Source organism: Equus asinus, chromosome 3, assembly GCF_041296235.1.
Source record: "Equus asinus isolate D_3611 breed Donkey chromosome 3, EquAss-T2T_v2, whole genome shotgun sequence".
In the NCBI taxonomy this organism is placed as follows: domain Eukaryota; kingdom Metazoa; phylum Chordata; class Mammalia; order Perissodactyla; family Equidae; genus Equus; species Equus asinus.
In genome coordinates, this window is record NC_091792.1 from 157,458,299 (window position 1) to 157,473,225 (window position 14,927).

Below are 14,927 nucleotides of genomic sequence, written 5' to 3' on the forward strand. Positions count from 1 at the left end.
GTCCTCCTGTTCAGGGGCTGCTCCCTTGGTGGCCCCTGGGGTTGGGACATAAAGCCACTGTCTGCAAGTCCTGAAGCCTAAGCCACAGGCTTGGCTGCAAGGACCAGGCTCGGCTGGGGGCACCTCGGGGCCTTTGCTCTGCCCTCCTGCTGCCTAGAAGGCCCCTTCCTGGATCTTCATGGCACTGTGTTCTGTCTCTTCTGTCACCTCTTCAGAGGCCCCTACAGGAGAAGCCGTCCCCACTTACCGTCTGCCCAAGTTGTGGCTCTCTGGGGTTATTTTGTCTATGCAGGTGTCCACATGGGTATGGGCTGTCTCGCTCATCAGACTGTCAGCTCCAGGGCCTGGCACCTGGCACTTGTTCACCCCTCTGTGCCTGGAACAGTGGCTGGCCCCCAGTAGGTGCTCAGTCAATACAGGAAGAAAGGAAGAGAGGAAGGAAAGAGGGCGGGAGAGGAGGGAGGGCGCAGGGGGGGAACAGGAAGGGAGGAAAGGGCTCTGTGGCCATGGAGGGTGGGGGCCTTCCCCTGGACAGGGCCCCTGGGCCCTGAGCGTTTGGCGCTCGCGCGGGCGGGCGCGGGGCCGGCCGGCAGGTGGCGGTGCGTCCTCAGCCGCGCGGCGGCGGCGGCGGAGCGGCGAGTCCCCTCCTCCCGCCGGCTCCCTCCCCTCGCCGGCTCCTTTCTCTGCGCTCTCGCTCGCGCTCCCCAGCGCCCTCCCGCTCTCCCGGCCGCGGTCTCGCTCGCCCGCGCCGCCCCGCCGCCGCCCCTCGGCGACCATGGCGCACCGGGGATCCCCGCGCGCCCCGAAGGGCCCCGGCCTCGCCGCCGGAGCCCCGAGCCCCGGGGCGCCGCCGCCGCCGCGCTCGCCGCGCTCGCGGCCGCTCCTGCTGCTGCTGCTGCTGCTGCTGGCCGCCTGCGGGGCGGCGGGGCGCTCCCCCGAGCCCGGGCGCCTGGGTCCCCGCGTCCGGCTGGTCCGGGCGATGCCGAGTCCGCCCGCGGGGCGCGCGCTGCCCGGCCGCGGCGAAGACGGACAGGCGCGCGGTGCGGAGCCCGGCGCTCCGGCTCCCGGTCCCGCTCCCGGTCCCGGCGAGAACGGCGCCCCTGCCGCGGGCCAGAGGCGCTGGGCGCGGGCGGCGCCGGTGGCCGGAGCGGCTTCGCGGGCGCAGGTCTCGCTCATCAGCACGTCGTTCGTGCTCAAGGGGGACGCGACGCACAACCAGGCGATGGTGCACTGGACGGGCGAGAACAGCAGCGTAAGTGACCTCCGCGCGCCCCTCGCGGCCCCTGGCCCGGACTCCTGGGAGCCCCCCCCACTTCTGGACCTCTCCGGGGTCACCCCGAGCGTTCTCGGCCACTTGGGGACGCGAGTCATCTCGGCGGCGCCCCTACTGGCCTCTGGCCACCGTTTACTTGGGGAGAGGTCCCTGGATATGTGAGCGCACCGCCTCACATCGGAGGACATTCCCACCGATTTCCGGGACCCTGAGCCACCTCAGGGGCGCCCCCACTGGCCTCCAGATCCCAGGTTACGGGTTGGGGGATCTCCAGAGGCTTTGGAACCCTGGCCACTTTGGGGCGCCTCCAGGCCCTTTAGGATCACCCCCAACTCGGTGTTGCGCCTTGATCGCCTTCAGACTCCACCCGGTCCGCTCAGCTTGGGAGTTTGGCTCCAGGACCCCTTCCACCCTGGTCTGCCCCGGACCCAGCAGGTCCGCGTCTGATTCTGGAGCCACCCCTCTCCCCGGATTCTCCTAGGGTGACCGGCGCCTATCTTGAGGTGCCGCCGCTTGGCGCACCTGGATGCGCCGGGATCTGCGTATTCACTGAGTTGGGCGCCACGCCGCGCTCCGGACCCGCGAGCGGCGAACTCCCTGCCCTCCCGCCTCCTTCCCCGCGACTTTGGCCTCGTTCCAGCTGGGAGCTCGACCCCGACTCCCCGCTGCCCCACAAGGCCACTTCTTTTCGGGTCCTCCGGCGCCTCCTTCCACCAGCGCTGTGGTTCCTACCCCTCCGAGATCCCGCTCCATCCTTTTCGGTGGTCCATCCCAGGGGCATGGGGATACCCTCATATTCTTCCCCTGGGGGGTGCCTCAGCCTCGCTTCCCTCCCTCCCCCCGCCCCCCGCCTGATCAGATGACCGGTGGTCATGCTGGGGTCACCTCCAGGCAGCCCTAGACGGGTCATCTCCAGTTTCAGGAGGGGGAGTGCTGTAGGGAGGTGACAGCTGTGTGTGCGTGTGGGGACGGGCTGTGTTGGGAAAAGAGATGGGAATCTGCCCTCCCTCCCTTCCATCAGTGTCTGCTCCCTGTGCAATGGCTGACCCCTGGCTGTTCTCCTTGACCACTGCTCCCCAAAGTCCTGAGGAAGCAGCGGAGGGCCGGAGCCCCTGCATCCATTGGGAGAGGAGGGGCGGGCATCCAGCACTTCCCTAGCCAGAAAAGGGGTGTACCTGGGGCTGGGTGACACTGTCTAGCCCTGCTGGGGTCCTCTGAGGTGGGGGAGTCTTCTGGAGAAGGGAGAGATGGCGGATGGACATGTCAGGGTAGGGTGGGCACTGGATGGGCGTGATTTGTCCAGAGCCCACTGCCCTGCCGGCCCCCTCCCCAACCAGCTGGGGGCTGCTGGGGTGCAGATACCAAGCCTCAGGTCTCTGGTCATTTCTGCCATCTCCAGTCACACTAGAGCCCGGGGCGGGGGGCCAGGGATGGAGCTGACTCCCTGGGCAGTCGGGGCACAGAGGGGGTGCTTTACAGAAGGCAGCAAGGAGCCCCTCCCTAGGAGAGCACTGGGGGCCATCCCCGTCTGCATCTTGAGAGAGGGGTCAGACCCCAGAGGTGCAGCTGGGCCCAGTGCTTCAGTCCCCCCCCATCCTCCTGAGCAAAGTGTGTCCCATAGCTTATAACTGCAGCTGTAACTCAGGGCCTGAAACCCAGGAACCCGTAACTCAAGGAACAAGCGCTGAAAATCAATTTTGTGGAGCCAGAATATCTAAACCAAGCCCCCACCCCGCCTCCACCTACTGAGGGTGTTGATCCAGCAGCTTACTCCAGTCCCTTTGTCATTTTAGCTTCATGAGGGGAGGTAGGGGTGAAAAAAGGGAGAGAGAGACACTGAGAGGTGGGACCAGCCTCCGAGGTGGGGCCAGCGTCTTCAGGACTCCCGGACACCCCACCCACTCGCCTCATTCTGAGCTCAGCTTCCTTGGAGGGAGTGAGCCGGGAGCATGGGCCAGCAGGGCTGGGGCCCTGGGGGGTCTGTCAGAGGAGTCCACCTGGCTTTGCTCCTTGGAGGCGGTGGCTGGGTTGAGCGACTGGCTGGGCTTGTATCCTGACTGCTGGCAGGTGAATGCTAGGAGAGGGGACTTGGGAGTGGGGCGTGGGAGGGGTGCTGGCCTCTCTTTAGCGGGGGTAGGAAGTCCAGAACTGGAGCGGAACTTTGGGAGGTGCCTCTCTCCTCTGGCCACGGGGAGATGGGAGGGCAGAGATGACTTGTGGGAACCAGGGCGTGGCCTGGCACCTAGCAGACACTTAGGAGGTGGAGCCAGAAGGACCTCATTACTGTTAGTGAGGGTCAGCGTCTGTGGGGTGAAGGGAAGGCAGACAGCATAGGAGTGCTGACCCAGGCACTTGGCTTAAATCCCTTCCCGCTCCTACTCCCCACTCCCCCCCCCCCCCCCCCCCACTATTCTCTGGAATGGGAAGTCGAGGGAGGCTGGAGTTCTCCCTGGAGACACAGAGCGTCCTTGGGCTTGGGAAGTGGGTGATGCTTCAGGAGTTTCACCTTGCCTGGGGAAACTCAAGAGGAGTGAAAGCTGGAACCGGGCGCTCAGTAAAACCTTTTTCTAACAGTTATTTCTCAGTGCTCGACGCATGGGTGGCACTGTGTCTCGGCACACCAAGTGTCTTAGAAATGCGCTTTGCTCCCTCTGTTCTCAGCTGGCAGCCACAGGGCCAAAGATTTTAGCCAGGATTCTGCACTTGGTTTCACCTTCGCTTGAAAGCACCGTCTTTGAAAGCTACAACCAGAAAGAAACTCACTTGAGGCCAATTTGCTGAGTGGAGTCTTTTAAAATTTTTATTTCATTTCATCTGCCCAGGTAGAGAAACCCAAGAAACTTCGCTCTGCAGATGTGGTCAACGTGAGCAGAGAAAGCGTTTGCCTTACCCCGTCAGGTGTTTTCAAAATTAAAAAAAGCATTGGATGAGAGGGATAGACTTTTTTGAATGGTATTTTAGGCATCCGCAGAAAGGAATCGTGGGATTCAGGTGGGTTCCGAGACAAGCCCGTGTGGCCGCAGCCCTGGGAACATCTGTGCATCTTCCCTCCGAGGCTTGATTTCTTCCCGCTCCCGGGGAGATGTGGAAGGGGCCTCCTAGGAAGTTCAAACACTGCCTTTCTGTCTGCCATTTCGCTGTAGAAACAAATTGTTAGGTGCGAAATTAATGTTTAACTGAAACCAACCGGCGTCACCTTTGATGGATCCAGAGCGGGTTCTGCGCCTTCCGAGCCGCGCTCAGAAGCAGGGGTGTGATCTGAAGGGGATCAATAGCACAGAGCGCTGGGCTCTGCTTCCGGGGTCGCGGTTTCAAGTGACCCCAATGGGACTGCGGTGTGCCCAGCCCCAATTTTACCGTTGGTGGCAAGTTGCGGTTTATTATGCTTATTTTAAGCACAGCTCACCTGTGCTCCTCCCCCCACAGCGCTTGAACTTCAGCTTTGATGCCTTAGTGGACTTGACCGTGAGCTTCCACCGGGCAGCCTTGTCGCTATTCATCAGCAGATCGCCTCTCTCCCCTCCCCTCCCTACCCCTCCCGCTCCGCCTCTGCTCTGTGCTGTGTCTGCAAGGTTGGGGATGTCCAGGTGAGTGGTTGGCAGGGGTAATTCTGAGCCGATTCTCCACCTTCTCTGCTCCGGGGTCTTGAGGAACCTGCTATTTGTGCATATCTTGCACCCAGAGAGCCAGGCTCCGCATCGGAAGTCTGGAGCTGCTGAAGGTGGGAACTGAGTCGTGACACCTGGCAGATGTCAGGCTCCTGGAAGGCAGGTGCATGAGCTTCCGGGGTCCCATAACACAGGGCCTGAGATGGGTGGGGCGCAGACACAGACACAGATGTCCTCGAAGGTCTGGGGGCTGGAGTCCAAGATCCAGGTGTCGTTAGGTTCTTCCTCTTGAGGCCTCTCTCCTTGGCTCGTAGGTGGCCGTCATCTCCCTGGGTCCTCACATGGTCTTCTTCTCCCTGTGTCTGTGTCCTGATCTCCTCCTCTTTGAGGACACTAGTCATGTTGAATCGGGGCTCACCCCAGTGAGCTCATCTTACCTTAACCCCTTTTTAAAAACCCGTCTCCGAATACAGTCACATTCTGAGGTCCTGGGCTTAGGACTTCAACATGTCGTTTTTTTGGGGGAGGGCTCAATTCAGCCCATAACAGCAGGGAAGTGGTCTCAGTTACCTTTGTGTCCCCGAGCTCAGAGTAGTCCTGTGGGGAGAGAAGGATGGACACGAACAGCTAAGATAGGTGAGCACTCTCTGCCCCAGTGGGGAAATCGGGAAGACTGCATGGAAGAGGGGGTATCAGGGTGGGTCTATAGAATGAGCAAGGGGAGCATATGGGAGACGGGGAGGAATTCCAGGGGGCAGGAACAGCTTGAGAGAAGTCTGGGAGATGGGAATCTGAAAATGCATATGTGTCGTATAAGGAGACAGTGACTGCATTGTGTGTGGAGAGAAATCAGAACAAAGAAGTTTGGAAAAAACTGGTTGAAGTCGGCTCCTCATGGATCCCAAACATGAGGCTGGAGAGCCCAACGTGGCAGTATGGGGTGGTGGTTATTAACGCCTAAGCCTTGGAGCCCGCTTGTCTGGGTGTGTGTCCTGGCCCTGCTCTTTGCCGGCTCTGAGATCCTGGACAAATTGACTCAGCGCTCTGGCCTTGGTGTCTTGGAACTGGGGGAGTGAAGGCTCCTAGGTTGGTTGTGCAGGTTAAGTAGGATAATCCACGTAAAGTGCTTAGACGGGAGCCAGGCCCATGTCAAGAGCTCAGTGAATGCTATCAGGGTCGGGCCTGAGTTTCAGCGAGCGCCCCAGGGGCAGTGTGCAGGGGGGGTTGGTGAGGGGCTGCAGAGGTGAGACCTCAGATGGAGGCTCAGAGAGGAGGCTGTGATGATGGCCAGGCCCAGACCAGGACCCTGGAGGGGGCAGTGGGACAGGAGAGTGGGTCTGAGAGAAGATTCCATGCGGGGCGGGCAGGCCGTGGCCGCCCCTGCCTGGCGGGCCTCTCTCTTTCCCGCGTGGCTCACGGCCAGCCTCCGGCGGCGCGGAGACCGTGAGGCCTCTTACAAAGCACTTCAGGTTCTTGAGTGAACCGGTCCAAATCTGGCGACGGAGCAGATTTGTAGTCTTGCGTCTGACGGCTGTGGTTTTGTGATGACAGCTCCGTTCCACTCTCGGAGGCGAGCCTGGTGGCCCCAGCCCCCCGGGCTCTTGTGTTTAAGTCTGCTGAACTTCCCGTGTGATATTCTGGAATTCCACACCGTGGGGGCCTCCCGGCATGTTGGTGGCAGGGGGAACTGGCCTGGAGAGAGGGGTCTGGTTCTCGGGTGGCTGAGCTGTGACTGGTCAGTGTCTAGATGGGGGGCATCCACCCAGAGGAAGTACCTCTCTGTCCTGGCAGCTTCCACCAGCGGCCACCCAGAGGGGACAGAGGCAGACAGAGGTCAAGGGATGCGGTGACCAGTGCTGAGTACCTGTCATGTTTGCTGGCAGGAAGCTGGCTGTGCAAGCCTGTCGGGGACCCTGGGCTTGGCAGCTGGATCGAGAATGATGAGAGAGCGAGGGAAGCCTGCGCTGTGGGACAGGTGACAGTGAGTGGAGATGTGCGCTGGGCGGGCAGAGTCAGGGAACGTCCTGGTGTGCCAGCCGGAGGCCTCAGGCTCAGGGGGACGCCTGTCCTGTGCCGAGGGGCACCCAGGGTCTTCTGCATTCTCTCTGTGCTGGGGGCACCACATGAAGGCCTCACATTAGCCCTCAAATCAGCTGCTGTCTAGAGGGTCTGGGGAGCCAGTGATGGCGCTGGGGATCCAGTGACAAGCAAAATCAGTCACGGCTCCTGCCCTGGTGAAACCTTTGTTCTGGACTGGACTTCATGACAGAGTGTCTTGGTGCTATGTGAATCCAGAGGTCAGGGAGGACTTCCTGGAGGAGGTGATGTTCAAGCAGCTCTGAAGGGTGACTGGAGTCGGTGTCACCTGGGCTGAGGAGGGGGTTGGGATGGTGAGAGCATTAACGCCTAGGGAAAGGCACGGGGTTCTGAAAAGCCCAGAGCACCATGGGCACAGAAAGGACACACCCTCAGTCAAGAAGCCTGGCAGAAGGCGTAGAAACAGCCCCGTTAGTAAAGTTCCTGAGCACGTTGGCACAGGTCCACTTTTACTTTAATAAAGTGGCTGTTTAATTTGTAGCCGCACGAGGGTTCCTGAGAGTATTTTAAAGAGGTCATAAATTAACTTCATTCTTCTGCACGCCCCTTCAGACTCGAACGCGGCCCTGTGCGTGCACAGGCCTCCTGAAGAGTGGCCAGTATTTTAATTCTGATTGTATTACTATTTGTGAGAGGCAGGCCGAGACTCTCGACATGACGCAGGGAGTACAGAGTTGGAGCAATTAGAAAATAAGCCGGGCTCGTGCCGCAGGTCCCTGTGCCCTTCCCCGTGTAGGAAAACACGACGGGGAGCTGGAAAATTGCCTTCCATTTGGGGGCTTCCTCATTTGTGTTTTTTCAGCCTCCAAAGAGTGAGTTATGTATAGATTCTTACGAACGGGCCCATCCGCCCTCCCCCTCCTGCTCCCGAGTTTGCACCGGTGCTTTGTGGAGTGGGGAGAAGCCGGGCTGCGGCCACTCTTCCCGGCCATCCTCCCCCGACCCTGCTTTGGAAGGCCAGGGGACCCTGCTCTCATCGCTGGGGCGGCAAGGCCTCCATCCACGGCCTGCGTGCGGGTCTCTTCAAACAGCCTGCTTTCGCTATGGCGGTCCTTCGAAAGCCTCATCCTGAGTGTGAGCTTGGATTCCATGCATAAAAGAAATGCTTTGTAAACACAAAACTCATCCCCTACGGATGAGACTGCTGGCTTGCACGCGGAGACTTTCCTAGAGGCCCCACCACCCCCACCCCTGCTCCTCCGGTTCTGCCTTGTGGCTGGGGGGGCGGGTTGTGGTGCCTGCGCCGCCTGCCCCTCGCCACTGCAGGTTCCCGCAGGTGCAGACCGACCCTGACCTGCTCGCGGGGTTGTGAACTTAGGTGACTGCCCTCAGCCTCCCCGTGAAGCTGCGACGACAGCCTGACTGATATACAGCCCGTTGAGAACAGCAACAAAACCCTTTCTGCTGAAGCCCCACTATTTGGGGACACTTCACAGAGCACATATTGTGCTCATCATCTTTATGTCGATTAAGCTCCCTTTGTCGTTTTAAACCTTTAATAGGGACGCTAGAACGTGAGCTCTCACTGGAGAACTGAAAAAAAATTTAACTCCGATGTTCTTTTGAGGCGGAAAAGTTCCTTCTCATTTTGCATCTCTGCAGCAGTTACTGTTTGCACAGAAAATTACAATCATTTAATTAGTTTCTTCTCACACCAGCTCGAAGATCTTAAAATAACGGCACTCTCTTTCCTTAGTAATTTTCCCGCAAAAGCAGATAATTTCCTGCAATGTTGAGCTCAACTCCAGCAGGGCACGTGGGTTGCAGGGTGCCATTTCCTGATGCTCAGAGATAAATTAAGTTCAAATTAAAGTAAGAAAAGAGCCGGGCCGAGTGTGGCTGCTTCTATTCAGATCAATTTTAATTCAGAAGGACTGCTGTGTGAGTGTCTGCGCCCTGGTATTTCTGAAGTGCCAGGAATAGAGATAGCATCTCTCAGGCCTCAGTGACAAGACAGCGGGGTCACCTCGCTGCCTCTGCTTCTGGGGTCATTTTATCTTATAATAACAACTGCTCATCATTTACATAGTGCTCCTGATTAGTAACAGTAACGTTCATAATCACAGCCCCCATTGACGTGCCCATTGCTGTGTCAAGCACATCCATGCGTTATCTCGTTTGGTCCTGGAAACAGTGCGCAAGGTGGTACGATCTTATATTCACTTTACAGATAAGTCAGGTTTGCAGCGTCGAGCGGACTTGCCTGAAGTCACGCAGCTAATAAGAGACGGGGTTCGAACTCCTTCACTCTTGAGTGCTTTTTTTTTTTAGTGCAAGAAACATTGTTATTCCTTTTTCTTTATTATTATTGTTTAATTGGAGTAAAATGCAAATAGCATAAAATTTATCATCTTAACCATTTTTAAGTGTACACTTCAGTGGCATTAAGCACACTCATCTTGTTGTGCAGCTGTCGCCACCATCCGTCTCCAGAACTTTTTCGTCTTCTCAAATGGACACTGTCCCCATTAAACAACAACTCTCCATCCCACCTCCCCCAGCCCCTGGCCCCCGCCATCCTACTTTCTGCTTCTAAAAAGGTGATGACTCTGCGGACCTCATGTAAGTGGAGTCGTGCAGTATCTGTCTTTTTGTGACTGCCTTATTTCACTGAGCATAATGTCCTGGAAGTCCGTCCGTGTTGTGGCACGTGTCAGAACGTCCTTCCTTTGTAAGGCCGAGTACTGTTCCGATGTGTGGACGCATCACATTTTCTTGGTCCATCTGTGCAACGAGGGATGCTGGGCTGCTCCCGCCTCTCGGCTGTTGTGAGCAACGCAGTTGTGAACATGGGCAGGGTGCGCAGATGTCGTTCAAGCCCCTGCTTTCAGTTCTTTGGGGTGCATCCCCTGGAGCGGGGTTGCTGGATCGCCTGGGGATTCTCTGTTAATCTTCTGATTGAGCCTGAGGTTTTAACCACAGCAGAGATCGCTCTTGTGTCTGCCTCGAGTTTTGCCTGCTTGCTGGTTGGTTGCGCGGTTGCAATCCCCAAAGAAACCCCCGCCCCGTGTTTTTGGAGGAGAAATACTCACGGCGTTAAAGGGGATCCTGTAGGTGGAGAGGACACAGCAGCGAGTCCGTGCAGTGGGAGTGGCTCTGGTTTGTTTTTTCTTCTGATAACCCCGGGATTCTGCCATGTGTGACCCAAGAGAGGGGGCTGTGCTCGGAGCCCCGGAAATCCAGACCCGCCAACGTTGGAAAGTCGGAAGTGGGCTGCGGGACCCGATGTCCGGCTGGGGGTGGGATCAGACTCCTCCGGGAGGTGCCATCTGGGAGCGGCCACTTTCCTAAGGTCAGCAGCTTGCATTTCAAGTTCCAGCACCTTTCGCCTCCTCCCTGCTTTGCGGCTCTTTTCCCCATTGACCACCTCATTGACCTGTTAAGTAATTCAATTTTCACTCCGTAAAAATAAAGCACTCAATAAAAAATCCTGTGTTTTTCTCAATTTATTCCCATCAATACCACTTAACCCATCCAAGTTTATTCTCTGATTTATCATTTGACCGTTGAGTGGGGCTTCAGGGTGTTTATTTTGATCCCCGCAGCTGCCCTCCGTCCGTGATTTGTGGCAGCTGCTGTCTGCCTCGCTCGGGGGCAGGCACTGCGGGCCACCAGGACTCACACAGAGGGGCTTCCAGGCTCTGAGACCCCCAACCTGGTACAGGGGTTCTTGGCTCTCTCTGTGGCAAACACTTCCCTCCCACCCCAAGTCAGGAGAAGCCCATGGAACTTTCTCAGAATGTAGTTTTTATAATGAACATAGAATAAAATATATAGGGTTAAAAGGAAATCAATTCTATGGCAATCAAGTTATGAAAATACGAAAACTAATTTCTCTAGAAAGACATCAACGAGAGGCAGCAGCCGGCGTGGTAACTGTGACAGTTTTGAAGTTGTGACGAGCGTAAATGACATTTCGAGATCAGAAACAACTGTGACGTGCCATGGAAATAGCTGTGGTTCCTGTCGGTGACAAAGCCCCAGGCCCTGGTGACACCATTGTGACTTGTCGCTTACTTTATGATGGAAGGAAATGCCCAGTTGTAGTTGGGGCTGGTGTAAAGAAAGAGGTCATTGTTTTCCATCCAGCTTCTTGGGCGCCTGAATTCTGTGGTCCTCAGGAGCCGGCAGAAGGAATCGCAGGCATGTGGAAATGATGATAATTCGATGTAGCATATGGCTCGTGGGAAAGAGAAGGGACGGACAGACCCCGTGGGAATGATTCTCTGCCGCCCCTGCCCCCCATACCCCCAGCCCCTGCTCCCAGCGTCCTGTCTCCCCCAGACCCTTGCCCTTCCTTTGCCTTCACAAGCCCCTAAGGGTGTGGATTCCAGGGGATGGGGGCGTTTGTCCATCTGTCTTCCCCTGTCCCCAGTGCCTGGTGCTTAGTAGATGCTCAGTGAACATTTGACAACTTATGGAATGAGTAGGATAGGAAGTGACCGTGGGTTGAAGGGCAGTCAGAGCTCAGAGGCCCAGCCACTTCCCTCTCTGCTGAGGAATCTGGGAAAGACCAGAGCATGGTCACCCCTGTCAGTCACGGTCAGCAATTAGTCCCCACCCCTGTGCAAAGAGGATCACAATGCCTTCTCTGCAGAGCTGAGAGCCGCTGGAGAGTCTCGAGATCTGCTTCCTGCCCGAGAGGAGGCAGACAGAGGGACAGCAGTCCAGAAGCTTCTGACTCATGGTGGTGGCTGTGCAGCTGGCCCTGGTGCCCCCATGCATCCCGCTGGCCAGGCCCCTGCCCCTCGGCCCCAGTGGGTTTGCCAGGAGCCAGGGCGCGCGGTGGTGAGAAAGCACCAGTTCCAGAATTAAGTGGGGGCTTTTAAATAGCATCCCTGGCCCCAGCCTCATTTCACTTACAAAAAACAAAACAGAAAAGGCAAGAGATGGTTTGGTCTGCTTTTCAACACAGACAGATGACTCTGGGCTGGTTTAGACACGAGGACCTTTCAGGGAGAGCAGCTGGGGAGAGCCGGGAAGTCGGGGTCTGGAGAAAGGGTCCTTCTGGACATGATTCGCCCGCTTCTTCGTCCATCGTCAAAGCCCCCTGAGCGTGTCTGCGGCCAGCCTCCCAGAGGAGAGACCAGGCTCCGGCAGGTCCCGGAGACCCCTTGGGAGGGAGCCCCCCCAATCCGCCGTTGTCCGTGTCGCCTTGGTTCCATGTCCATGAATGTCTTTTCTTCACAGTCCCATGAGCATGTTCCCTTTAAAAAAGGTGGAAAAGGTGCTGTTTTGGGGCTGGGGCCATGGTGTTGTGGGCTCCCCTTACGCCCACTCCTGCCCAAGAGGGTGAGCTGGCCCTCGGGGTTCCCCCTGCGCCTCCAGGGCTGCTGATGTGCCGGTGTGAGGGCCCGGGCTGCACAGGGAGCTCTGATCTGGGGCGTGTGCCCTGGGCCTGCTGGGCCTCGGTTTCCTGATCCCCAAAGGGGCTGCCAGCACCTGCCCCTCCCCCCTCATCAAAGGGAGGGTGCAGGGGCGCCTGGCACGGAGGGCGGACGCCCTGCCTCAGTCCCCACGGCCGCAGAGGTGGTCTGCCAGGCAGCTCCTGCTGTGCCGGGGAGATGGCAGTGGGGACCGGAGCTTGCCCCCTCTCTTTAGGGGAATTTTACGTGGTTCCGTTTTCTCCTCATTTCCTGAATAGTTTGCTAAAGTGGAGCAGAGCCCAGCAGCGTTTTGTGAAATGTTCGGCTCCGAGAGTCCACTTTTAGAGAAAGTATTTCTCGCTGACATCTGGTTTTTCACAAGTTTCCTGATGTGAATAATGGCCTGGAATGCTCACCTCTTGAGATCGAGTCAGACTTTCTTTCCGTCTCGCCTGAGGCTGAGCAGAGGCCTGGGCAGTCACGAGAAAATCGCAAACCTGCGGTCTTTCGGGGCTGGTCTAGCGAGACAGGGGCTTCGGGGCTCTCTCCCCAGAACCCCACCTCCGGCAGCTTGCCTGAACCGTCCCCAGGGCCCTCCCTGGCACAGAAAAAGCAGGGAGGACGAGCCCTGGACACTGAGGTGGCCCCTCCCTGCCTGGCCGCCTCCCTGCTCTGGGAGGGGGAGGAGGAAGACTTGGCTGGGTTGGGCGCTGGTCACCTTGACCTCCGAGCTGGGAGAAGGGAGGGGGCTGGGGGCCGTCCATGTGGCATGTTGGGGAAGGAAGCAAATTGCCCTCAGTTCTCCAGGCTGCTCCAGATTCCTGCTTGCCAGAGCGTTTCCAAATGACCTCTCAGCGACACTGTCCACTGAGCGATTCGGGGAATGACTGCAGGGCAGGGCTTGGCAGAGGGACTGGAGGCAGGCTGGTCTTCTGCTCTGCCCCTCCCCGCGCCTCTGCAGACACATTTCCTGCGCCCCCTCCCCGTGGGCCAGGCTTCGTTGTAGGCACACTGGGCACGGAGAAGCAGAAGGCCCGCCCGGCCTGCCCGGCGCCCTCGGCCTCTCCGGGAGATGGGCAGGGACACCAGCGATGGGAGTGTGGTGGGCACAGCCGGGGAGGGGGCAGCACAGGGGCCCTGGGAATGGGGCATTTGCGTTTAGGAATGCTCTGAAGCCCTCGTCTTGGGACAAGGCTCTCCAGCTTCTAGCACGAGACCCCTGCCCTGCTCCCTCCATCCCCGAGGCTGCTCCCCTGGATGGCTATGCCATGTCAGCACAGCCATCAGACACTGACCCAACGTCCTCCAGCTTCACATTCCTTCTGCAGGAAGCCCCAGTGCACTGCCTGTCCATGTGCTGGGCACCTGTCGCCTGACCGGGGCAGAAGCCTGCCTGCCACCCGCATGCCGTGTGGAGTTCGTGCAGACATGATTCCCTGAGCCCTCGCGGCTCCCCAGCAGGACTTGCTGCGGCTGGTTTAAGGACGAGAGGCTGTGGCTCTCTCCTCTTCCGCCTCAGTCTAGGTCCCAGCAGGGCCCCAGGGCTGCTTGATCTCGCCCTGTGTCTCCCTCCAGGTCCCCAGAGTTTGTTGTGGGCTCATCAGTGCCCTCTCTCTCGTCCCATAGCTGAGCCTGCAGCCCTGCCCCAGTCTGGGGTCTTGTGAGCGCTGAGAGGGGCTCTGAGAGGCCGGCTGGGTGTGTGAGGCCTCCTGGCTCCCCTGCCCTGGCTTGGGAAGGGCAGAGTGTAGAGGTGGCCCTATCTTCCCCATCTGTCCCCAACACAGACAGCCGGCCCCCGCCTAACCCCGGGACCCCAGCCTGCCCCATGCCACTCTCACACCCCTCCTCATACCCACAACCCTCCAGTGGGGCGTCCGTTCTGCTCTGCCACCTCCTAGCTGCGTGTGGCCCCGGCCACCTGCTAAGCTCTCAGAATTTCGTCTCTCTCTTTCTTAGGGCGGTAATGAGACCACCCCTGGCCTTGCCATGACTGAAAGCGCCTGCATGTAACAGGCTTGGCTCGGTGCTGGCAGCCCGCTTCTGCTCAGGGGGCCCCTGCTCACTCCGCCACCCTCCCCATCCTTTAGGGGTGTGTTCCCTCGCCCAGGTCTCGCTGACCTCCCTCTCCAAGGCCTCTGACTCCCTCCCACCTTCTGGGCTCAGCTGGCCCACCCTGGGGTGTTCTCTGGGGTGGGAGAGCTGGGAGCCTGTGCTGAGCATCGGGCCAGATGCCCCTCTCTGTAGGAAACCCTGGGCCTCATCTGCTGGAACGCACCTGCCGGGAAGTCAGAGTGGGGAGGCCGTGTGGCCGGCACGTGTGCTGAAACGTGCCCCTCCTGGGGGACATTCTCGGCGGGCTCACCCCGGTGCCTGTGTGCTTGGAGAAGTGGAGGCAGCGCTCCCTAACTGTGGCGGCCAGGCTTCCCCCTGGCTGACAGGCAGGCCCTGACCCCTGAGCTTGGATCGGCCTCAGGCTGGTGTTCCCTGTGTGAGGCCAGGAGTCACCGGGCCGAATGCCAGGATGACCCCGCTCCTCAATGGGAGTCTGTGAGTTTTTGTTGACACCCATGGGGTCTTGGCCCA

At 58.7% G+C, this 14,927-nt stretch overlaps 1 protein-coding gene across 2 annotated transcripts in view; it reads left to right on the forward strand.

Annotated features, from left to right (window-relative positions):
- Positions 1-681: 681 nt before the first annotated feature.
- The window catches only part of SORCS2 (sortilin related VPS10 domain containing receptor 2), a 488,954-nt gene continuing 474,708 nt past the window's right edge, over positions 682-14,927 (forward strand). The window contains exon 1 of one of the 2 annotated variants that reach the window (XM_014855228.3): positions 682-1,252. In XM_014855228.3, the coding sequence (XP_014710714.3) occupies positions 776-1,252 (477 nt within the window). In that variant the 5' untranslated portion in view covers positions 682-775. Of the gene's footprint in view, positions 1,253-3,055; positions 3,341-14,927 lie in introns of those variants that run through there. The other variant, XM_070506280.1, reaches the window with a different exon arrangement.